A 24,082-nucleotide genomic window follows, 5' to 3' on the forward strand; every position below is an offset into this window, starting at 1 on the left:
CATTGTGATAGCATCGTGTTTTCCTCTTTAAAGAATGCTTGACTTTTAACAACAGAAGACAAAAGCTAAGTTCCAGCTTGAGATTTGACCTGCTGTAATGAGACGCAGATTGCACAATTTTAGTGGAAATGGGGGCATAGGGATTTAAGGGAGTGAAGATCAACCCAAGTCATGGTCACCTGCTGGACAAAGCAACACTCCATGCTGTTTTCCAGGATCAGCAGTTCCACAATATTTCCTTTCATAACAACGTGGAGTAGATGTGGTTATTGTAGCAGCAGGTAAACAGCCGTCTAAAAGGACCAACTTATTCTAAGGGCTACAGGAACAACAAAGATGATTTACCTTTCCCTTTAAAAAAAAAGAGTTTGTGTTTTATTCTGTCTTAGTTGAGGTATCTGATAATAGGAGGGGAATTCTCACGGGCTTTTATTTTGCACGGATTTCTAATAGAGGTAGGGGTACGTTTCCTACCGCTGTAGGTTGTTGTGACCTAATTGTTGAAGGCTGAGTTTAGAAAGGAAGAAATAAAAGTGACAAGTAATGGTTACCTGACCTTGTCCTGGACCAAAATCCATAGCAGGAGTATCCCTAGATTCCAGGTCTGTGTTTCCTAGGTGAGCTTGGAAATGCGAGAGCTTTATCTGCTGCAGGTTTCACTGGAAGGTCCCGGTGAAAGCAGCCAAGCAAAGTTCATTGGGAGATGGAGAAAATGCTATGAAAACTATTTAAAATATGTGAATCATGTTTTAAGATTCTGATGGTGAATACTGAAAAAAAAACCCCACTCAGGTCTGAGCGGTTTTGAATGACAACAGCCCGAACAAGCCATGGGGATGTGTTTGCTATAATCCAACAGCTTTTTGACTGACTTGGAGCCACACCATTTTATCTTGCTTTTCGGGGGGAAAAAAAAAATCTACTGTCAATTTCAGGGGGCCATTGCATGTGCTTGTTTTCTCATATTTCTGTTCTCACGCAGACAGCAAGGCCAGAATGATAACTAGATGCTACTTTTCTAATACGATGGGTTAATGTTTTGTCTTCGTCTCAACAACACTTTAGTGTAGCCAAAAAATCTGGCTTTAACAATATTGTTCCCCTCTTTTTAAGCAAGGTTAAAGACTTTATTCAGCTTACTCTTGTCACAGGAGAAGAAAAATAGTCACGCAGTCCAGGTTTTCGCTCGTACATCTTTGCTCCCTGAACTACACATCCCAGCAGTTTGTCTAATCTGCCTTGCGTCATAGATGATAAAGTTTCCGTCTTCGTCCTTGGGAAAATACTCTTCAATCAATGGATTTCCTTGTCAGGAAGTTTTTGGGTTTGTTAACCTTTTTTTTTCCTAATTTTATCTGATTATTTCCCATTTCAAATCCTTTTCTATCAAGCTGATTAATTTTCTTCTTTATAACGGGCAATTCTTCCCCACTACCTTTAATATTCATCTCTTTTAACTCTGTCTTGATGTATTGCCTGTGTTTTGCTCTGCATTTTTCCTCCCAGTTGGTCTAACTCCTTAATTAATCATGCAGCTTTTCTCTGAACAACTTGTTTCCATAGAAATACCTTTCTTGATGCCTGCTAGTAGAGTCACAGCTGAAGTTATACTTTTTGATCTCCTGTGTTAACTCAAGATCCTCAGCAAGGAAAATGGAAAATGATTACTTTGGGATCTTACTAAGAGAAAGTCAGAAATGAAATTCCTCTCAGCCTTGATTCCTGAAAAGTGTTTGTTGCGGGCGGCAGTGCAAGGGGGCGGTGGGAAGAAAGGAGTGAGGTGATCTCTGGTGAATGGATTTGCATGGGAAATATTCCAGTGACACCAGAATGAAGATATGCAAGAAGCCTGGCTGTAATGCGAGGTGACTCCATTGCTTGGCACGGTGCCTGTCTGAAAGAACTTCAGTGACTTGGGGGGTTTGTGCAGTTTTGGTTAAGTACGAGTGAGGGATTTAGAAGTGGCAGGCTCATTTTTGAAAACGATGAATTTTGTTCATGCAGTATTTTTTGAAGTTGTTTTAAAGGACCGTCTCTGGGATTATCTTTCACCATGTTTGAGCAAGCTTGGTGTCTAAGGAAGGTGGGATGTAACGGGTTTGGAGATGCTGGGTACAGAATCCCTGACCTACAGCGGGCTGATGGCTGGGCTTTGGTGAAGCTGCATCAGCTTGTCATGCGACACATCAGAAAGGTTCAGGAGAGGCTTCGGTAAGGGTAAGTGGTTTCAGAAAAGAGGAAATCATGCACTGATGACCACTGGGGGAAGAGATCCCATTTTCCAGGCTTCGGTCCCAACAACGGCGTGTGAGCTTTGGGGCTGTAGTAATGTTGCCGGGTGGCCCTTGGTGAGCTGCGCAGCGGGAACAGAAAAGCCCAGGTGAGCAGGGAATGGATTTTCTTCTCATCTTTCCCTCTGGTGTGGGAACCTCCATCGGTAGCCCCACAAGTCTATGGCCAGGTTTGGCACACTGTGGAAATACCCAGATGCCTCTTCTGAAACTGAGACATCGTTATTCCAGACACCCCTGTGAAAACAGATATATCGTACTTCAGATATAGGTGCTGAGGGTCAGCTTCTGCAGGGTGTAAACTTACTGTCTGTGGGCTGGACGTCCTCTAGTCTGAGGCTGATGGAAGGATCCCCCAGGTTCATTGCAGTATGGGATGGATAAAATGATCAAGAGAGGGGAATGTGATTCCTCACTGAAAAGCCTTCAGAAATTCTTCACTTAATGCTGTGTCATCCTGAAGTTGTCCCCCCATAAGATCTTCTGTAGGCTTTTTCTTGATCAGTTACCCACTCAACACTAGGAAGCTTGCCATAAGTTTATTGTTAAAGTAACTTAACTACCTAAAAGAGAGAGAAAATGAGCATTTTAGGGCTATGAGGTGTCATCTCATGGCAAATGCCCAAAGGAAAATGAGAGTGAGGAAGAGAAACGGCGTGGTTTAGCTCAAGCATTTCTGTCATATGGAAGCAGTCTACTGATGTTATCCCCAGATTTAAATTACACGTTCTGCCTTCCCAACCCAAGCACATAGCTGAGAATTTAATCAGTGCAGGGTGTGTACGTTTTAGATTGCTTTGGGTGGGTCTGGCAAAAAAGGCATTTTCTTAGTTAATCACAGCTAGACCCCATATATCACACTGCCTTCATTTCATTTATATTGTATAGCCCAGTGCCGATATCAAACATCCTTTTTGTTGGGCTGCACAAATTGCCAGTTTAGGAAACAATTGCATGAAAAATAAATCATAAGTCTGTGCAAATTTTGCATTTGATTGCTATATGGAAAATTAATCTGATGCTAATGAAACACCTATAAGTTTCAATTTCATTGGGGTATAATGAACCCACATGAGATTGGGGTAAATGAAATGAAGAGAACAACGCATGACTTCACTTCTTAAATCTTCATTTAAATAAAAGAAAAGTGACACAACCCAGAAGAATTCTTGTTTTAAATAGAAAATTTTTGCTTATCCACTGCATTCAATCTCCTTTTTTTTTTTCTGCTGTGTTTTAAGTTCCAAACTGTAAGAGCCTAAACATCACAAGAATTTTTTTACCGAAATGTAGAGCCTGACCTGTTTATCTGGAGTAGTTCATAGAGTTTGAATTATCTTTTGGCCTCTGTAAATTAACACAGCATCCCATCCTTATGCCTGCCCTATAGAACTGTAATGACTAACAGGCCAGCGGCTATGAAGATATTAGTGATTTAAAGTTAAGTCCCAGGGAAATAATTTTAAGTGTTTTAGCACTTTCAATATGTTCTTCAAAGACCAGCCTCCATGACACTCTGTACCTTGTTGAGTGTCCCCGCAAGATGGTTGTTCAGGTTGTAAAGGCTGATCGTGTATTTTTATTAGAAATCTATAAGCTCATCTTGGCTTAAGAATCACATCAAAAGGTTTTCTTTTTTCCCTTTAAAGTTAATGTGACAAAATACACCATCTACAGCTTTTTGGAGGAGGGGGCTATTTTGGGTCAGAGCAGTTAATCAGCGTCATTAAAAGCAGAAAATAAAATCATAGCAGCGATGAACTACAGTACACGCAGAGAAATGTAGTTAGTTGCAAAGGTCACAACGCATGCTGATGTTTTTAGCACACAGATCCATTGCTCAACTGCAAAAATGAATTTTTCAGACCACAAACTGGTTTTTGTCTAGACTAGGTCTATATAAGCAAAATAAAAGTAAAGGTTCTGTCTGTTCCGTGAAAACTGTTGTGGCAAGGGACCTAATTGCAACACAATAACCGCACCGCGTGGCCGGGTCCCAGCTCCCCTTCTGTCCCCCCCGAAGTCAAGAAGACGAAGTCTCCTGCCAGGCACAGCACCTCCTCGGCAGGACGCTGCCTCAGTCCTAGGTTTTCCTGCGCAGGGTAACAGCGACGCCACTTGAGGTATTCGTTAGGAAGGAAAATATGAAACAGTAGCAAATTTTGTAAAAAAGGGTGTAATCCGTCAGAATGGATTTTGAGCCCGGTGGGTCGGGGGTGGTGGGGCTGGGCTGTGGGGCTTTTCTTTGGGGCAGGGGGTCGGGGTGTTGCCGGCCGGGTCTGTGGGCAGGAGGAGAGGCTGGGAGCGTTGGGCTCAGCCGGCTGCCCCGTGGCACGTACGTCCTCGGGCAAGGATTCAGGTGGGTGCTGCAGAGACCTCCCGTTCCCCTCCGACAGTGCTACTTTAGTAAGTGTTCAAGGCCGGGTTGGACGGGCCTTTGAGCAGCCTGGGCTGGTGGGAGGTGTCCCTGCCCAGGGCAGGGGGTGGCACTGGCTGGGCTTTAAGGTCCCTTCCACCTCTAACTGTTCTACGATTAGTGTATGACCATAGTTCCTCGGCTGCCTACACTTTGGGTTGTGCTCTTCTAGTAGCTGCTGCTTTTGCTCCATAGTTGGATGCATTTAGGAAACGCTCAGCAGATTTTCTGACTTCTCAGCCTATCTTGGAATATCAGCACATTTTATTACATTGACCAAGTAAGCTTTATTATATTGACCTGGACTCAACAGCTGTAAGCAGGGTCAGCACAGCATACCCTTGAAATAAAATTGCTTACTGGCCAATCTCTGTTGGATTAAGTAGTTCCTAACATGTAGGTTGAAGTTATATCATGTGGAGTGGTATTATCGGCATTTTGGAAAACTTAGTGCTGCATGATGAAAGCACACAGACAATACGCTTGTTTTGGGTTTTGTTACTTCTGTGCTACAGGTTTATTGATATTGGCTCTAATCGACGCAAGCAATTACCCTTCCTGTTACAGTTCCTCTCAGGAATTTTACATCAAATATTTCTCAATCGTGTACAAGGGTCCTGTAGAAAAACAGCCAGAAGGAGCTTCTGCGTCAGAGAAATGTTGTATCTGCTCCTGCTTTACAGCCAGCAGGACCGAAGCGCGGAGCAGCAACACGTCTGGGATTGGACTGCAGGGAGCTAAATCCCTTCTCTCTTGCCCCATTTAATTGAATAAGAATTTTCAAGTGTGGATTTGGAAATTAGAGAGTTACACTCTCATTTCTCCTAAAGTCGACAGGAGTTAGATACCTAATTCCTTTGAGCCCATTGAAATTCTTGTAAAGCAAACGCTACCTTCTCTAACTTACGTAGAAGCAATTAAAAGATTAGTCAACACTGACAAGCTAGTTAATGTGGTCTGCAAAGAAAATGCCTTTAAACTTGTCTAGGTCCCAGTAACTGACGTGGGAGGCTAATGACAAGGACGCCAGTGAAGATCCTAATGTCACTTTGAGCGTCCTAGTAATCAGCTTGGGAAGCTAATGCCAAGGGGCTGGATAAAGATGCAATTAAGGTTGCCACAAAGTACTGGGATGCATTGCAGTTCCCAGCTGTGATAACTGAAGAGTTGGCTGTGGTTCCGAAACACCAGCACAATAGTAAAGCAGGAAGGAGAGGACAAATATTTCAGCCTTTTCCTTTTCCAGACATTTATATTCACTATCTGCATGGACCCTAAATCATCCTGGAAAAATTCCAAGCAATTCCAAGCACGTTTCCACTTATTGATGATCCATCTCAGCTTTTGGAGAGTTTGAGAGTTTCACGTGTCCCTGGCTGCTTACCCTGGTCGGTGCAAACACCCTGCTTTGAAAGCATCGCACTTGAGCCTTCAACATGGGTCAGACAACATGTTCAGACACTCGCTTTATAGTAAGAGGAGATAACTTAAGAAAGAAAAAAGTTATTGGAAATCCTGTCGCAAATATAATGCGGTTCTGAACACCCTCAGGAGACCATAGTTCTAGAGCAGCAAATGCATTTTTCGTGGAGCGTGTATAAAATGAAATACCTCATTAGCAGCTTTAAGTCATGGGGAAGTAATGTATATTTTTATAACCCCGGGAAGATACACAGACCAGAAAGATGCAACGGGAAACTTGTAATTTTATCTCCAAATGGACCCTGAAAAAGCCATGCCGCTTCCACTACTGCCAGCACGACCAGCAGTGACAGCATCTGAGTCACTGCGTAAAGGACTTGCCAGCTCCCAGCTGACGGCTCGGGAGCTGTAGGAGAAATGCACTGCAGAGCTCCACCACTGCTGGATGGCTCCAGCGCCAGGGGAGGCTGGGGGGGATGGGAGTTGTTGGGGATGAGAGGTGACGAGAGCGACGTCGCGCTGCGCTGGAGCGGTCGGCTGTGCTGTGCCACATCAAGCAGGTTTCCAGGTGGGGGCTCTGGGCTTGTCTGTTGCTGTTGTAGGAGGATTAGCGCCATGTGGAGGGGAAAAAAAAATCTTCCTATGTAATGACAGAGACTGGGACAGAACAAAATTATTTGGATTTTTTTTTTTTTCCCGTTTCCTTCCGGATTGGTGTAATATGTAGTCAAGGTCAAGAGCTCTGTTCCCCTGTCCGCACTCACATGCCGTGGGGAGGGGAGGCTGTGTCGTGTCTCCTAGCCGGGCGTGCTGGGAAAATCCATTCCTTTTGTCAAGCGCTGCTCTTGCATCCTGCGGAGAGGTGGACAGGGAGGGTCCTGGCGTAACTAATGTAGAGGTGCTGCAAACAGGAAGAAAACCTCTCAAAAACCCCTGTTTGCTCGCTGGCATGGTTTTGCATGATTCAGACTTAAACACAAAACCCTTTAATAAATTACGACCCGATCGCCATGCGATTCTTAACCGTCAAAACTGGAAAACTATGTGGTATGAAGATAGAAGTAAAAGTAATGCATCTACCATGATTTTTAAAAATATTCTGAAGAGTTACTTAGAAATAGGAGAGCTAGAATGAGACACCTCTGTGGAAAACGATACGTTTAGGCTAAGGTTTCATACTATGCTGAGGTGCCCAAAGGGTGGCCAGCCACTGGTGGCCGGTTGCATGTTGCCATGCCTCTCCTTTCATGTCCCCACCGCTGCCCTGCTCTTGCAGCCGGTGCTCATTGGAATGCATGGTAGCCATCTCGGAAAGCTAAAGCATCGCAAATCATGCGCAAAAAAGTGAATCGCGTCCTGTCGGTTTGGCCGGCCAGGCCTGCTGGCGGAGGCTCAGTATCAGTGGAAGGAGGGGTGGGAGCACGCAGGCAGGGGAAGGGAAAGAAACGGGACTTCGGCAGCACATCTGGGCAACTGAAAAGTCACGCTGCATCCTGAGAATAAGGGTCACCCTGCTAATGCTTTGCAGCAGAAATTTGTATCCTCCCCTTTTAGTTAGAGCAAGTGTTTTTTTAAAAAATTGAAGGACAATTTGACACACTTTTTTTAGTTGAAGTTTGAGATCATCGTGTAGACAGGCTGACTGGCCTGTTTCATAGACAGCTTCTCGGTGGTTTCGGTTGCTTGTTGTTCATAAAGTGCTTCTTCTTGTGAGGAAGACACCTCAGAGGGAATGTCTAAATGTCAGCACAGTTGTCATTAGTCCAAGCATTCCTGTTAACACTGATGTTCATTCTGATAGGGATTTGATACGCGTTGTAGCATCTGCTTTCTAAGTACTTGATGAGTCTGGGTTTGCTCTCCAGCCTGCAAACAGGACAGTGCTGAGATAGGGGAACGTGGTTTTTCAGCTCTTAAGCCCAAGTGGATGAAGGAGAGGAGGTGTTAGCTGGCCTGATGTAGCTCCTGGGGCTCCGGGGAGAACAGGGAGCACAGAATGGCACCAGAGTGGAGAAAAAGGAGCAGCAGCGTGGAGGGCGAGGTTTGCTGGGGTCTCTGGGACAGGCAGGCTGGGGCACAGCCGTGGTTTTGAATGCTGTTTTCAGTGGGACTGGACTGAATCATCTTCAGCACAGAACAGAGCTGCATAACGTAGTGCAGCCGTAGGATGGCACAGCGTGTTGTTTCCCGTAAACATCTGGTGGTAACCTACCACCCATAGCCCATGGGGAAACAGCTGCCTTGGCATGGATATTTTGCTGGCAGCCCCTACTCCAAGGTAGCGCACTAAGCTTTGGAGGAAATGGTATTTTTTTTTTCATCTGCTCAATTATGAAATCAGTTCCTGAGAAGGAGGTGACAGGTTTGTGTTGCTCTGCCATTTCTGTTGTGCGGGTAGTGCCCAAAAGCTCTGTTAAAATATTGTCGTCCTCTTGTATGTGACATCTAGGTCACAGGCAGAGATGCTGCAATTGCAGTAGTATTTGGGGGTGCTGCTCCATACCGGCTTTCCGAAGGCTCCCCCAGTGTCAGTCTCTATTCTGGAAGGGCTAACCTCTCCAACAAGCATCTGAGCAGCTATTCTAACATCAGGAAGAACTAAGCAATTGCTATCAGCTTGTGTTTATTAGTACATCTATTTTAAAAGTTGGTCGGTAAACCTGGAAGATTCTTTTGTAGTGACGGTGTGACTGCAGAAATGGGAAAGCGCATTCTAAGCCGTCAGTGGGGCTGGCTGGGAAGGTGCATCCCATCATTGCGTGGCGAGGCGGAGCAGACGGGCCGCGAAGCCAAGCCAGGATCAGAAGCTAGGAATGGGTCTTCTGCACAAATGGTTTGTCTATACTATTTGTCTTGCCAAAAAAATAGCGTAAGGGTCCTCTCAATAGCCCCAAAAAATCTTCAGGAAGATTGCATCTGCTTTTCCTGAGGGAATCTTAGGTAGGAAACCGAAGTTTGGCAGCTTTTAAATGCATGCCTTAAAGCATCATGCACGTTGCCAGCACTGTGGTCGTTACTTTAGGTCGTTACAAGGTGGGTACGTTAATATAGCCGTTAATGCTACTCCTGATTATTGCTCTTTTACATCTCTGTGACTTTTATTCCCAGAGCTGTAGAACTCTCTGGGGTCCCTGTCAGAGAGCACTGCTGGGGCGCTTCAGCTGTATTCTGACATGACTATCAAACACCTTTTCACTTGTCCTTCAGGCTGCATGTGCCATAAAAGCAAAGTAGGCTCGCACATCCATCCCGAGTGCGGCCCCATGGAGAGCCGTTATTTCCTTTTGAGCAATTATTTCTTATTTCCTTTTTATTTCCTCCTCTCCTATCGATCATTATAATTGTAATACAGGTTGGTCTGGGGATTTCATTAGAGTAAAATTCTTAGGCATCCATTATCCGTTTATGATTTCAATTTCCAGTAGGATTGGGAGGAGGCAGCTTAGGTGTCCCTGAAATATTGCAGTATCAGTAGCACCCTTTTAGTAGTTACTTTAGCAATGAATTAATTGCAGTAAATCTAATGGCAAATAATTGTAGACATGCAGGCGAAGAACTTTTTAGTGCTTCACGTGTTGTCCCCTAACACAGCAGTGGCGTTGCAAAGTGGGACTGTGCAAAGGTATGTTAAAAGCACTGAAGATTTACGTTAGCAAAGAAAATTGCCCCAGCTCCCGCGTCCTTGTCCCGTGGAGGAGGCCACCTCTTAAGTGTGAGAACGCCATTGTATTTTCAGTCATATTCATTGAAAATCTTTTCTAGCCTGTTCTTATTGGCATCGCTGGTCACAGCTTGGTTTGCTCTAAAAATAAAGTTGTATTTTCAACGTGTTGGGAACTGGGGAAGCTGCGACACGTACCCCGTCGCCCTCCTGTGCGGGCTCAGGAACGCCGTGCACAGGCTGGAGTTGACCAGTTTAAAGTGAGGTCTGGAAGGAGAACAGCTCCGGTTTCACCATCGCTGAGCTGGCTGAGTGAGTCTACTGGGTTTTTCAAAGTGCGAATCCCTTGGTCTTTGTGAAGACTTTTAGTGTGAGATTGGTCACCCTCCTGGCTCTTTTCTACAGACTTTTTTTTCTTTCCTACTTTGCTCGGTGAGTACAATGCTTGTGTTTTATCAGTCCCCTGTCTTGGTATTCAGAAACTGCTGTGTTATGATAAAGATTATGATAAATTATGGCACTGACTGTAGTAATAAATGTAGGCGTAGTGTATATAGGCTATTGTGTAAGAAATTAGTTTCTGTTCTGCAGTTTGGGGGGAAAAAAAAGGAGCCATGCATCTGTTTTATGTAGAAACACCCTTATCATCCTGTGGTATCGCTTTGTTCTCAGATGAAAAAGCCACAGAGTTTTGTGCAGAAAAGCCTTTGTTATGGATGGCATTGTCCAAATGACTCAAGTGATAATGGAAATAATTTAAAGTTTAGAAGTAGAATAATATAATCGTGGAAGTTCTGTAAGTTTCTGATGAGTTTCCTCAGTCGGTTGCCCCGATGACTTACAACTGAGAAGTGAGAGCAAAGGAAGCAGTGAATTTGGATAGGTTTGGAAGCGCCTTGGGATGCTAATCTTTGAGTGTATGTGTAAAGAAAATAGTTTTAAGAAAGAGGTGTGTTCCCCTTGCCGGTTCCACGCTCCATTTTAAGGCACTTTAAAAAAGTTTCTATCATCTACTGAGCGTGCTTGATTTTAAGGTACTGTTAAAACATTTTTTTCAAAGTAATCTGCGCCTTTTGGTTGGTGTCTGTTGTAACGTGTGCTGGAGTGCACGCGGACACGCACGAAAGTGTAGCGTGGGGATCCTCTCCTCTTCCACAGACCCAGTAATTTCTAGTATTTGCCGAGTTTAGAGCCTGCTGGCACGTACTCACGCTAAACATGTTTATGTTTTTGAGGCATCTGGTGAGTGTTGTGTGATTCTGTGAAGTTATATGCTGCTCCTGCTCCGGTGGGAATGTTACAGTGTTGGCCATAGGGCTTTATGAATTGTCACAAAATGAGCTGTTAATTCTTGACATCTGCTGTGCTGCAGTGACTGCCAAGTTGCGTGGGTAGTTGGCAAGGAAATAAATATTGATAGAGCCTAGCAACAGGTACTCCGGAGAACTCTTGTTCTGGGAATGCTTAGGCTGTGTCCAGTGTTATTAATGTTGTGATAGCATTTAAAGTTTATTTATAGGATTTGTTTGTGTCTTATCACCATGTCTCAGAGCTGGAATGCATGAATGGGCTTTGCTGTGCGAGGGCATAGACATGTGTATCATACACCCTTCTCTGGTGACTCATTTCGACATATAACAGATGCCTCACTCTCCAAATCTCAGGGGTAGTGGATGTACGCCGATGTACGACACCTCAGGTATGTGCTCGTATCTAGACTCTCGTGTGTTCGCTATCTATCCCATGTTGGAGTGGGAGCTACTCCAGAGCTAGGTAAGTGCGTCGGATACAAGAATGCCTCTCTTTCTAGCAATATAGTAGCAAAAAATTCATAAGCAGGATCGTCTGAGAATCCACCAGATAAAATTAGCTTGCTTATATTGTGAAAGCACTAGCTCTTGTGAGCGCTGTAATTGAAAAATTTTGTGTTCTCAATGCAGAAATTGAAGCCAGAGAAGCCTGCGACTGGCTGAGAGCTGCCGGTTTTCCCCAGTACGCTCAACTATTTGAAGGTATGATCCCAAAGACTTGTCAAACAGCTGACACTGAATTCAAATACAATTGTTTACGTAAATAATCTTTCAGAACCTGACACTTTTGATGGAAGCACTTCCAAATTCTGTGATACCTTCATGAAAACCTGTAGAAAAATAGCAACCTGATGGGTGCTTTTGCAGAAGCGACACCTTCATTGGGTTACTCAGGAGATTCTGTAAAGGACCAAATCTTTCCTGGTTGATGCTAGACTGTAACACAGTCAAATATCTGCTTTTGTGATTTGCAGTTGCTTATAATTTTCTCAGGCTCTTTTCCTTGGAGTGCCCAGGTGTTTTTCCGACTCACTGATTGCAACCAAAACTCATCTGAGGCTCTCCAGCCCACGGTCTTGAGCAAAACTGTTTTATTGGTGTTTTGAAAAAGAATGTTGGAAAAAGTCATCTTGCAATCATAAGTTTTTAAAAGAGATGCTCAGAGGCAGCCAGCCACAGTCAAACAATGCAATTTCAGCAGGTTTCCATGTTGCTAAAGCTACAAAGAGTGCTTCTTACTTGTGGGGGAGATGTGGATTTGTTGAGAACATGTGTAATTTTCAGACAACACTTGTGCTTAGACCTTAAGCTGTTCTTTAAAATACGTTTATTGTTACAAACATAGAGTGTAACAAAAGCTAATCTAATTTTATGAGAGATTTTTTATCAAAGAACTACATTTAAAAGAACTAACGGTAACTTCTGCCTGCTCTCATTCCCACCTCCCCTGTTCATTGCAAAATTAGAAATCGAAGTCGAGCCATAGAGCCAGATGGGAAAGCTGTAGACTATGAAACATGACAGCTCATGGAGATGCTTCCCCTTTGACTACGGCACATTTTTATGATATGAGCTGTCAGTCTCACAGTTTGTTGGAAATGCATCTTGTCCTGCTTCTGGATAATGAATCCTCTGCATTACCTTCTTGTGTATGTGGTCTCCTGACTTGACAGGGAAGATTAAGTTTGAAAAGTAAGCCAAGAAGATACTGATGGATCTCACTGGTTCCCTCGTCTGCAAGGCCAAATCTCGTGAGCTGGAGCGTGGGACTCTTCAGCTGGTGTATCGATTAGCTTCAAGCACAGGGTGGTTTGTCAGGCTCAGTACACCTCCAACGCGCCTGTCACCCGCTGCGCTGTACCTTACCGTCCGCAAAAGCTCGTGTAAAATACTCCTAGTGTTATACCGTACTTGAAGGCAGAAGTTGCAGAGAACCTGACCAAAGCAAAACTTCAATTTTATATTTCTTGGCTGTAGTACTTAGTCACTGCAAGCTCCTGGAAATGCAGCAAATACTTGTCCACCTGTAACGAATGGCAGCAAGCAGGTACCTACAGTTATTCTCCCGCTTGCTCTGAGAACTGATCCTCGCTTACCTGAAGGATGTTTGTGTGAATATATAGCTATAGAAATAGATTTAGATTTATTTCATCTATGATAAATACGTTGCAAAATTCAAAGTCTTTGCGGTTATAACTCAGTTTTCAGATTCAACGTCTTTGTTTACAGATATGCAGTTTCCTATTGATGTAAAAACTGTGAGGAAAGATCATGAATTTTTAGATGGAGATGCGATCGAATCACTATTCAGGTAAACATTAATTATGAATCATCTTTAATACCTCCAGGCTCTGTAGTTATTTGTCATTCATCTTTTCATACCTTAGTTTTTGTCAGAGACTAACAAAGTCCCTGATGCTGCGACTGAAGGAAATCACTTAAGTACATACTTTAGTACCACTGAGGCTGGTTGTTTTACGCACGTAAAGGTAAAGTAAGCACGTGTCTCCATGTCTTCTTCAGCCAAGGTCTCAGTGACGTTACAATAAACATCAAATCTGCCTTTTCTGTGATGTGAAACGTCCACAGGCTGAGGAAGAACAATGGGTTCCTGGCAAGCATATGGTAGCATGACAGTTTGCCCTTGAGAATTGCGTATTGCGGCGTGCAGGGATTTCCTCGGACCAGTGAGCTTCCCCAGAGCTGTTCCACGAGATAAACAGCAAAAAAGAGATACGTTTTCTGTTTTGTTTTCCTGAATAGTTTTTTGAGTAAGAAGGAAAGGCCTTGATTTAAAATGCTTATTTTGCCCCAGCTGTTCACAGCACACAAGTGAAACTGCATCGTCGGTGAGAGTCACACTCGTTGCTCTTTGGGCTTGCCCCATGTAAGAGTGCCAGAATAGCCTAGAAGCATTCTTCTTGTTACTGACTGCAGTTTTTGAAGCCTCCTTATTATAAGCTAGTTTAGCAGGTGACGTGAATTCCAGACTATCCATGCCGCTTGGCCGATGCAAGGGACACAATAAGAATTTCTATCCCCTGAGGTGCTAGAAAGTTCTTCTTCTGGCGAAGTGGTTTGGTCCTTTTCTGTATTGTTGGGTCACCTGGATTCAGATTCTGCTTGTAACGGGAGCACCAACAGGAGCTGTTTGCACAGACATCTCTAATGCACAGCAGATATTAGAGCACTTTGGATATATTTTGTTTCTTGATGTGTGTCTCCCTCTTGATGCCACATATTTTTTGACAGCTAAGTCACTGACTAGTTTGAGGACTTATCGACTCCACTTATTTTAATTAAAATGGTAGATAATAAAGTCCTTCAGTTCTTCAAAGGATACAGGTTAATGTCTTCTTTTCTTTTCTTTTTTTTTTAATTTTTTTTTTTAAGAAGTCCACTCAGGGTTTCTTTCATTTTCAAAATCTTAAATCAATATACAGTTTTTCACAGTCATTAAAGCTCATAATATGATTTCAATTAACAGGTTAATTGTGGTCGTCTTCTCTAATTTTAAGATGGCAAAACTGGAACTGTGAACATCACGGGGTTGTTGGTTGGCACTGGCTTTGGCAAAATGTATGGAGAACCTCGAACAGAATGTCAGTCTTTGACACCAATAATGGAGACTCCATGGTAGAAGTTCACAACTACTTTGGTGCACATCTTTTTCAGGAAATAAAATAATTTAAATTTAAAACTTCTGTGTTTTTTCTTATACCCTAGACGGTTGAACACATTGAACAAGTGTGCATCAATGAAAGTGGAAATAAGACGTCAGAGGAACCGCGTATGTTTGTAAAATATAGTTAATTTCCTCATTAAAAATGTCTTTAGCTATTATATCAAAAACCTGTTTTTAAAAGGTGTATGAATTCTGACCTTTTCTTTTTATCCTCTTCCATCCCGCAAAGCTCTTCCATTTGCATTTTCTGATGAAAAACATAGTGATGGAGATTGAAATTATGTAGTGTTCAGTTTGTAACTTTGTAAGGTAGGTTAGGGGTGGGTTTTGAAACAATTTTTTGAAATTACTTTTTAAAAAATAATTTGACACACATCATTACTGTCCAATAGTTGCATCAAGACCCCACCTCAGCGTGTCGTTTATTGCTTTCCTTAGTAGTTTCACATCTTATTTAAGGTCTGAAAGTAAAACTTCACTCCTATTGACCGAATGAAGGCTAATAAATCAGAATGGACAATCCAAATAGTGTCAGCCAGCGCCCAATGTCCTGCCAGTAGAAGCTGGATAGGTTTTAGCTGTGCCGGCTTTGTCGTGCCCTGCAAAACACGGCAGTAGATAAAATAGTTATAGCCACATCTTGGCTGATTAACACAAGGATTGTAAAGCCTCTTAGGTACCATGGATTAACTGCAGGACGAGCAAGAAAATAATGTCATCTTTTGGGAAAATGTCTATTTTTTTTGAAAGTTCCACTCTGCTGTCAGGGAAGAATGGGGCCAGAGTGGGTCCACAGAGAAGAGAGAGGTCATTCCCGTCTCTCTAACAGTTTGCTGGCAAGGTGCTCGCTTGGCAAGGGGACGGTCCAGCAAATGGAGCACCTGGGGCAAATGGCGGTGAGGCTGAGGTCGCCAAGAGGCCATGCCAGATATTGATGTTCCACGGTCCTGCAGCCAGATGCTTCTTTACCTGAAAATGGATGAGTTTTGGTCACAGAGGTGTGAAAGAGGGTTTGATTTGTTTGGCTTTAGGAAAGGCCATGTAAACCCACTACAATTATCTTTCAAAACCTTTGGCTTTGCAGCAAAACAGAATTTTTCATCCTCAGATCAAATCTATCATCTTTTCCTGTGGTAAACTTACTAGATTTGTCAGCGTGCTTGGGAGTAATTTGTCAGCATGTTTTTCATCTAACAGAACAGAGCTCAGGGCAGACATTCAGTAACTGAATGGTTACATTTCCATGTGTTGGTCTTGGAGGTAGGCAGAAAATTTAAAAGTCTCCCTTTTTGTCACATTTTTTGGTAATTTAAAGTTTGCCAAACTTTGCCTTTGAACTGTACTTTTTTTTCCCCCCCTTCTAAGAGTGATGACTCTGAAGATGATGAACCATGTGCAATAAGTAACAAATGGGCTTATGAGAGGTGCAGTCAGAGATGGGCTCGTATTGAGAGCACAGAAGGCTTCCCAGGACAGGAAGGTGCTAGCACGTCAGCCCCAGGCAGTCCAATACTGAAGAGCATCAGCAACGAGGATACTGTCTTTCTGGAACACGGCGAGAAACATGATGTGTCCTCAGTTCACAGTACTAGCAGTGGTGACAGTGACACTGGTAGCTTCCCAAAGCCTTTTGAAGGTGTGGAAACCAGCGCAAGTTCCTCAAGATGTTCCTCAATTAAGGTAGCTTCATTGGACTCTACCTTTAGTTGTTCTCTTCCCCACAGTGAATTTTTAAATGCCACCAGTGAGGAGAAGCTTTTGGATAAGTCACCATATAAAAAAAGAAAGAGCCTTCTAAAGAAAATGGAGAAGTTGCACTTAAGGAGCTGCAACTTAAGGAGTGGTCAGTCAAAGGCCAAACCCATAATAAGTGAACCTGTTCTTCTGGAAGGACTTAATGAAGAAAAGATGAAGATGCTGAACTGTGTAAATATTTCTGACCTCTCTGGCATCCAAACAAAGAACGGTTCTTCCTTTTCTCCCCAGAGTTGCAATAGCAGCAATCAGTCTGAAAATAGCAGCACAGTAGGTGCTACAAGTCCTATTATAAAACCACGAAGCCACTGTGAAGTAAAGGGGGTGTATGCAGAGGACTTGGATTCTCGCAAGCTCTTGCTGTGGAATGATCTATCTGAACAAAACCTAAAAAATGACACGAAGTTACAAATGAACCAGATGTTTCAAATACCACAAGGCCATAAACCTGGCACTTTCCCCAAAGCACTTACGAACAGCTCCCTGGCTCCAGTAGACAACTCTTCCATCAACTGGAGAACTGGGAGTTTCCATGGATGCAGGAGGAACCGGAGCAGAAGCAGTTCCAAGGACTCCAAAGCCCCCAGGAGTCCCCTTTCATGCACAAATAACAGGCTAAGTGTATATGACAACATGCCCGATATCGAACTTGATAATTTGGAGGCAGCACAAGTTGGTGATGATGATGTTTTTTCAGAACTGAACAATGTTATAGAAGATGTCAACGGTCTCAAAAAGTTGGTTGATCAGTGGACAGAGAAGTTCTCAGATGATGGGGATTCAGACTTTGCCAGTGACTTGACCTCTTTGTATCCATCCTCACCTAAAGAAATCTGTCTTGAAACAGACGTCTCAGAAGATAAGACAGCAGAGCTCCCAACTGTTGAGGGAGAGAGCAGCTCTGAAATGGGCAAGGAGATCAGTCCTGCAGACCTGACATACATGACAGACTCAAAGAAGACCAACAGGTCAGCCATCCCTGGGTTTCCCTAGCAGACTGCCCCTTGGGAACCATTCCCCATTGATTCTCTCCATTCAAAATGTAATTGCTTTTCCAGAACAAAGTATTCCTAAGGATGTCTGTTCTGGGTAGCAGGGTCTGCGCCGCTGGTGCCAGGTACTTCTGGCCTGTGGGCACTCTGGTATCTACGTCTGCTCTGACCTCTCCTGAGAGTAGGGCGCCCGTAATTTGCATGAGCACTTAGTTAGACATTTGGAATGAGACTTTACGGCTAGCTTGCTGCATTTCTTACTGAAACATTTTGTATCGCCAGAGAACCTCCTGGGTGAGAAGTACTGCCTTTAAATGCAACTAAGCAGCTTGGGAGCTGCAGGTCATTTAGAGTCTTAGGAGCTTCACAGATGCAGGCAGAAGTCTAACGGGGATAACGGAGATAGTCCTAAGCTTAAACAATCTTTATCCCGTAGGCATGGGAAGCAACACTGGTCTGTGGACGAGAGCGTGAGCTTGGATAGCCTTTCCAGCCAGACTGATAGCCAGTCAGCTGCCCAGCTAGCCCGGACACAAAAGCTGGCTTTGTTGAAACTCACTGCGCTGATGGACAGATACTCCCCTTCCAGCAAGCAGGGCTGGAACTGGTAAGTTGTCTAATACTAAAGCAACCGGTGTTGGAAAGAGAGGATTTAGTGCGAGCAGGTGAATTTTCCTTGTCTGCCTCGATTACACACGTCCCGGATGAGGAATTTCATCCTGTTAAATCGCTGGCAGTTTCATGGTTATTTTAGTGGCTCCAGGATTTCCTCTGCTATGGATTGCTCTTTTGCTTCCCGCTGGCGGTCACATTGTTACTGAGTGTAAAGCATGTTCTGGTTTCTCTCTAAATTTGCCCGTTTGCAGGGCTGTGTCAGAGGTCCTTCGCAGGACCTGAGGTGAGAGCTGGCTGGGCTGAGAATCCACCTCTTCAGCATCAACCCCAGTTTGAACTAAAATCACAACACAGACATAGAAATATCGGTTAGCGTCTTGTGATAGGGATCGGGTACTTGAATACAGAAAGAAGTGAAAAAAGCCTGCAGTGGCCCAAAGGGATGGAACGTATGTCACATGAGGATGCTTTATTAGGTAATTTCAGTTTTGAAATGAGTTTGTCACTCCTGTAATTGCCCTTAAGGACTTTCTGTCTATCTTATGATGCTGTGTGTACAGGTACGTGTCAGAATTTGGGGTCGTGGCAAGTATAACTAAATCCTTTCCCATGCCTGTAGCTGAAGCAGCAGGAGGAATTGTGCTGGAGAGCTAATAAGTTGCATGCGCCGGTTTTTGTTTTCAGGACTATACCAAAGTTCATTAAAAAAGTAAAAGCCTCTGACTACAAGGACAAAAATGTGTTTGGGGTTCCTTTGCTTCTGAATGTTCAGCGAACAAGCCACCCACTGCCTAACGGCATCCTGCAAGCACTGGACTATTTAAGAAGCCACTTTCTTGACCAGGTATGAACTCGATGCAGCCCAGAGCAGCTCTGTTCCCTAAAAGGGTCTGCTCCCGGCAGCCCGTCTCTGCTGCCAGCTTTTGCGAGGGACTTTCTTGCCCCCTAAGGCAGAAGGGTGTAGGTCTGAGCAGGTGCTGTTTCCTTCTGGGAATACCTTTACTCCCGTGTTGTATTTTTGTGCCCTGCCTCGCTGAAATCGCCTGCAGCCAGTTCTCCCGGTGCAGGCAGTCAAGCTGTCTCCTGGTGAGGCAGCATGTCTCCGCTCCCTTAGGAAGTAAATCCACCCCACGATGTCCATATTCCCTCTGTTCTGTGGTTGCTGGTAGGGCTAATGTGAAAACTAATCTTGTTTCAGCTGAAATGTACCACTAGGCAGAGATAAAACACATTAGAGCAGTGCCTGTGACATCTTTTTCTGGCTCTCCAATCGGCATTTATCCACGAAGCGGAGATGCGTGCCTGTGCACGGCGGCGAAAGCCTGTGTTGATCTGCTATTTCTATAGCATAGGTGCGGAAACGGGGGAGCCGGTGGCATGAGACGTATCAGTGAAAGAAAGGGCTTTCTTCGTTCTATGCTGTGCAGTTGTACAGGCGTGTAATAGTGCGCTGAACGACACAAATGTGTGCACAAAATGTTACAGTGCAGTTTGATGGCACATACTGGAATGTAAGCAGTCAGTTTCTTATGAAGGCAGTGTGTTTCCTTTTGAGGTCGTTGTATCTATTCAGTTAATATAAATAAACTGATGAATGTAAATACTGTCTTAGTGTCCCACAGTGAAACGTTCAGCAGCAGCTTTGTTGATGTCGAGTTCATGGGAAACTTCTAAATCTAAGTTTTCTCTGAAAGTGGATTGACATTCGTATTAAAAATAAAATCATAATTTCCCTCAGAACGGCAACTGCCCTTTGCCAACCCATAGAAGCATTAGATGGATAAGACGTATCAGAAGTTAAACCGACCTCTGTGAGATCCTCCCATGTGGAGTGTTTGTTTGCTGTAGCGTGGGCATCAGTGTACGGTTGCTTTTGGATGAACACACAGCGGTGCACTGGAAACTTGCCGTTCCAAAATGTGAACGCAGCCTGCTCAAGTGTTAGTCAATACTAATGATTTTAAAAGTCAAAAAGAGCAATTTTGCATTAAATAAAAAGCAAGCAAGCAAACAGACATGAAAACTAGCACGTCTTTCACAGCTGGTTCTGTGGGCATCAGTCATGGTTTGCCGGGGAGGAATACCCACGCTGCTTCTAATGACACAAAAGTCTTCTGGTGTTAGGTCCCACTGCCACAGTTTCTTAGCTATCAAAAGGAGAGTGAAGGATCAATGATTTGTCAGAGCGTTGATTCCTGATGACTCCTCTCTTAGTCTTTAACATTTTCTTTTACCTGCAGGTTGGCTTGTTCCGAAAATCTGGTGTCAAATCCAGGATTCTGTCTTTGAGAGAAATGAATGAAAGCAACCCAAACAACGTATGTTACGAAGGGCAGTCAGCATTTGATGTGGCCGATATGGTGAAGCAGTATTTCCGAGACCTTCCCGAGCCTATATTTACCAGCAGGCTCTGTGAATCCTTCCTCCACATCTACCAATGTAGGTAACAAAAGCTATAGTGTTCCAGTTCCTTGAATACCTTAATATTCAGCTGTACGAGGCAGTGGCCAGACTAGGACTAATGCCATGTCCTCTTGTGGTCAGAGGAGACCAGGCAGGCAGGACGTTTCTGAAAAGATGAGTTCATTGTGGCTCTGGACTTCGAAGCTTCACATCCGCATCCTATGGGTCAGCTGTTTTCTAACATTGTGTGTTTGCTCTTTGAAGGATGAGCGTAATAACATAGGTTGTAGCAGCCCTCCTAAGCTGTGTTTTCAAACAGTCCTTTTCTCATGCAAAATTAAGAATCTCGTCCCCTTGTTCATGGTATGAAGTAGCTCCTTGCGCAAGAAGACGTGTTACATTGATGAAATGTCTTTATTAAGGTGCCCAAGCACAGTTGCTGTGAAGCAGCATCTTTGCCTGGAAACACCAGCAGCTTTCTGCCTCTGCTCTCACTGTTACTGTGCTAGATACTCAACCTTAAAGAAGAAGGAAATGTGAAACGGAAATCTAGCATTGAATGTCGTTTTAAGCAGGCTCCGTCTTCAGCACAACCCCTCAAGGAACTCCCTTTCAAAAAGCAGCCGGGTTGGGGAAGGAACTTGCTGTAGGGGCTTATGACGATGTTGCTACAGGCAATTTTTTTGCCTCTTTTGAGAGAAGGTTTTGAAAGTCAAAGTATGAGATATCAGAGTGGACTAGCTTTCAGCCTGCTTTATGTCACTTTTATGGACCTGAGTACATGAGCTGCTGCTGTCCTGTGTATGGTGTAGGTTCGTGAAAGTTTGGTTGGCTTTTATTTTTTAACCTGTCAGGCTTTTAGAATTTTGTCTGAAAATGGTTTATTTGTTTGAAGCAACTTTCCTTTTTGCATCCACGAATCCTTTTTGTAAGGAGGTCCACAATCCCTGTGTCCAATGAACGTGCAACCCTTTTCTTCCATTTATTATAACCTGGCCACTGTCCGCCTCCCGTTTCTTGTTTTGGGATAGAAACAGCAAATGACTGAATTACCCCACTCAGCCAGCTTGTGCCACATATGACTTGAGCGAGTGCCCAGATCAAATTACTATCTTTTGGAGATAAGAAATGTGCTGCTTTCACCAAGAAGCACATTTTGTGTGTTCCTCGTATGTGCATCTACTTGAAGGGAAAGAGGAGTGATCTTCTACCCTTCGTAGTGGCATAAATCGGAGAAATCCTCATGAGAAGGGGACACGTGGCAGGATGAACCATACCTGCTCTCCTGCGGGAGCTGTTTGGGCAGTCTCGTTGGCTTTCAGTGTGAATTAAAAATCAGTTGGCAAAAATGTTGTTCTCTCAATTGAGTTAACTGAGAGCATCTGTTCTTGTCATGCCTGACGCTGGAAAGAAAAGACAGTAGAGTAGCTGTCTGCTCCAAAGGATCGGTCCAGAGTAGTATTCTATGGGGACACGAGCCCTTATTTGGATTGTAACCGGAGACGGTTTAGGATAAGTTCATTAGCATGGTCCTCAAGATAAATTACAAGTCAAGCACCAGCATCACTGGGTGTGAATGTGCATCTCGACAGGAACAGCAGAGAACTGTCCTTGTGTGATGTGACTGTGGTAATGGCCTGTGCGTTGTCTGTTGTGAGCTGGAGTGACGAGAAAAGGATGAACCTGCAATTTCAATGCCACGCTTGGGACTCTGTTGATGGATGCTTCCTTTGCGAGTCTCAGAGGATTTTCATCATTTTTTTCTCTTTTCAGATGTGCCAAAGGATCAGCAGTTTCAGGCCGTCCAGGCTGCTATTCTCCTCCTCCCAAAGGAAAACCGAGAAGCTTTGAAAATCCTCCTGTTCTTTCTGCGAGATGTGGTTGCTTTTGTTGAGGAAAACCAGATGACCCCAACCAACATTGCTGTCTGTCTTGCACCTTCTTTGTTTCACCTCAACACTCTGAGACGGGATAGTTCCTCCTCCTCCACTAGGTATTAGCATCTCAACGGTGGCATTGCTGCTGTCACAGAATCACAGAATGGTAGGGTTGGAAGGGCCCTCTGGAGATCATCCAGTCCAACCCCCCTGCCAGAGCAGGGTCACTTAGAGCAGGTTGCACAGGAATGTGTCCAGGTGGATTTTGAACCACAGTGGTGTTTGCTGGAAGAATGCTTTCTGTAGCTGGCCTAGGATCGGTGTCTGCTCTTCAGGGGTGTCTTGGGGTTTGTCTCAAATATGGCTGTTCAGGTCCAGGGAAGTGGTTGAGTCACCATCCCTGGAGGTATTTAAAAGACATATAGATGCAGCGCTGAGGGACGTGGTTTAGTGGTACCTTGGCAGTGCTTGGTTAACGGTTGGACTCGATGATCTTAAAGGTCTTTTCACGCCAAAACGATTCTGTGACCCCCCAAGCATGGAGTGATCCAGCAGCTCATTGTCCAGTGTAGAGAACAGCGGTAAGGCCCCGCTATCATGCTCCCGAATAGTCCGCATGTGAGCCAGCCTGCCTCCGTCACGATTGACGTACCCTTTGCAGCTGCCCACGGGTCCAGCTGGCCAGGAATCCAGCATGTGGCCCACTGTTTGCATTACGGTGGTGCTGGCCATTGAAAGTGTAGCTCCTGCACTGGCAACCTAAGCCCAGGTGCAGCTTTCAGGCCCTGCAGATATCTGGCAGACTGTAGCAGCCGCTGGCACTAGTTCTGCTGGGTGATAAAGGCATCGGTCCTGCCAAACCGGGCCACAGGGATTCTGTAAATTTATCTTAATAAGTAAAAGTATCTGGGTTGCATAACATGCCCTGTTTGTACGTGCAGGGAGGAAGGTGCCCTTGGGCCAAAGTAGACAAATAATCTCTGAGAGCATTCGTGCCTTATCTGGCCTCCCGAGGCAGGGCTGTTTGCTTTACTCCATGCTCCTGCCTATGGACAGGCACGTCTCAGGCTAGGAGAGGACAGCCGCCTGTGATGGAAACATTGTGCACCCATCAGAGCAGCGAGCGCATCGCCTCGCATGGGGATCTAAAGATGAGGACGGGTTTCAAAGCAGAAGCTGTCAGATGTGCTGTCGGCATCTTTCAGGATAATAACGCGGGCTCTGGGTAGCACAGAGAGGGGAAAGAAAACACTAAGGACGGTGCTTTTGAATGGCACAACGCATCCGACAGTGCCTAAGCGTGACTGGAGCCCAGGGCTGCCTGGCCCTCCCCGGGCTGAGCCGGCACACCGGCAGGGAGCCCTGTGGCGTTGGGAGGGCAGCGGGGATGCGGAGGGGCTGGGGTGGCAGCAGGTCCTTCCTGGGTTGCCGTTGCGTTTGAGCTCCTGGGAGACGTGCTTTGAGAGCTGTACCTCTTTGGTTTACACAAACATTATTCTGAAATATTAGGACCAGAAATAGAAGCTGAGTTTTCTCTTTGTTGTCAGTATTTAGAAGCCAGGATGCTTTGAAGCTTTAGCTTTTTTGTAACCGGGCATTAATGCAGGGTTATTAATGCACAGAGCAGGGTTCCGACTTCAAAGGGTAGAAGCTGA

At 44.5% G+C, this 24,082-nt stretch overlaps 1 protein-coding gene across 5 annotated transcripts in view; it reads left to right on the top strand.

Moving 5' to 3' along the window:
- LOC134521769 (rho GTPase-activating protein 7-like) overlaps nucleotides 1–24,082 on the top strand; it is a 61,916-nt gene that overhangs the window by 33,144 nt on the left and 4,690 nt on the right. For 2 of the 5 annotated variants that reach the window (XM_063348661.1, XM_063348663.1), the window contains exons 2-9: nucleotides 11,731–11,802; nucleotides 13,330–13,411; nucleotides 14,827–14,890; nucleotides 16,151–17,508; nucleotides 17,969–18,139; nucleotides 18,832–18,991; nucleotides 20,388–20,586; nucleotides 22,324–22,543. In XM_063348661.1, the coding sequence (XP_063204731.1) occupies nucleotides 11,731–11,802; nucleotides 13,330–13,411; nucleotides 14,827–14,890; nucleotides 16,151–17,508; nucleotides 17,969–18,139; nucleotides 18,832–18,991; nucleotides 20,388–20,586; nucleotides 22,324–22,543 (2,326 nt within the window). Of the gene's footprint in view, nucleotides 1–8,913; nucleotides 8,963–9,980; nucleotides 10,223–11,340; nucleotides 11,490–11,730; nucleotides 11,803–13,329; nucleotides 13,412–14,826; nucleotides 14,891–16,150; nucleotides 17,509–17,968; nucleotides 18,140–18,831; nucleotides 18,992–20,387; nucleotides 20,587–22,323; nucleotides 22,544–24,082 lie in introns of those variants that run through there. The other 3 variants (XM_063348662.1, XM_063348665.1, XM_063348664.1) reach the window with 3 other exon arrangements.

Source organism: Chroicocephalus ridibundus, chromosome 11 (assembly GCF_963924245.1).
Source record: "Chroicocephalus ridibundus chromosome 11, bChrRid1.1, whole genome shotgun sequence".
Classification (NCBI taxonomy): Eukaryota; Metazoa; Chordata; class Aves; order Charadriiformes; family Laridae; genus Chroicocephalus; species Chroicocephalus ridibundus.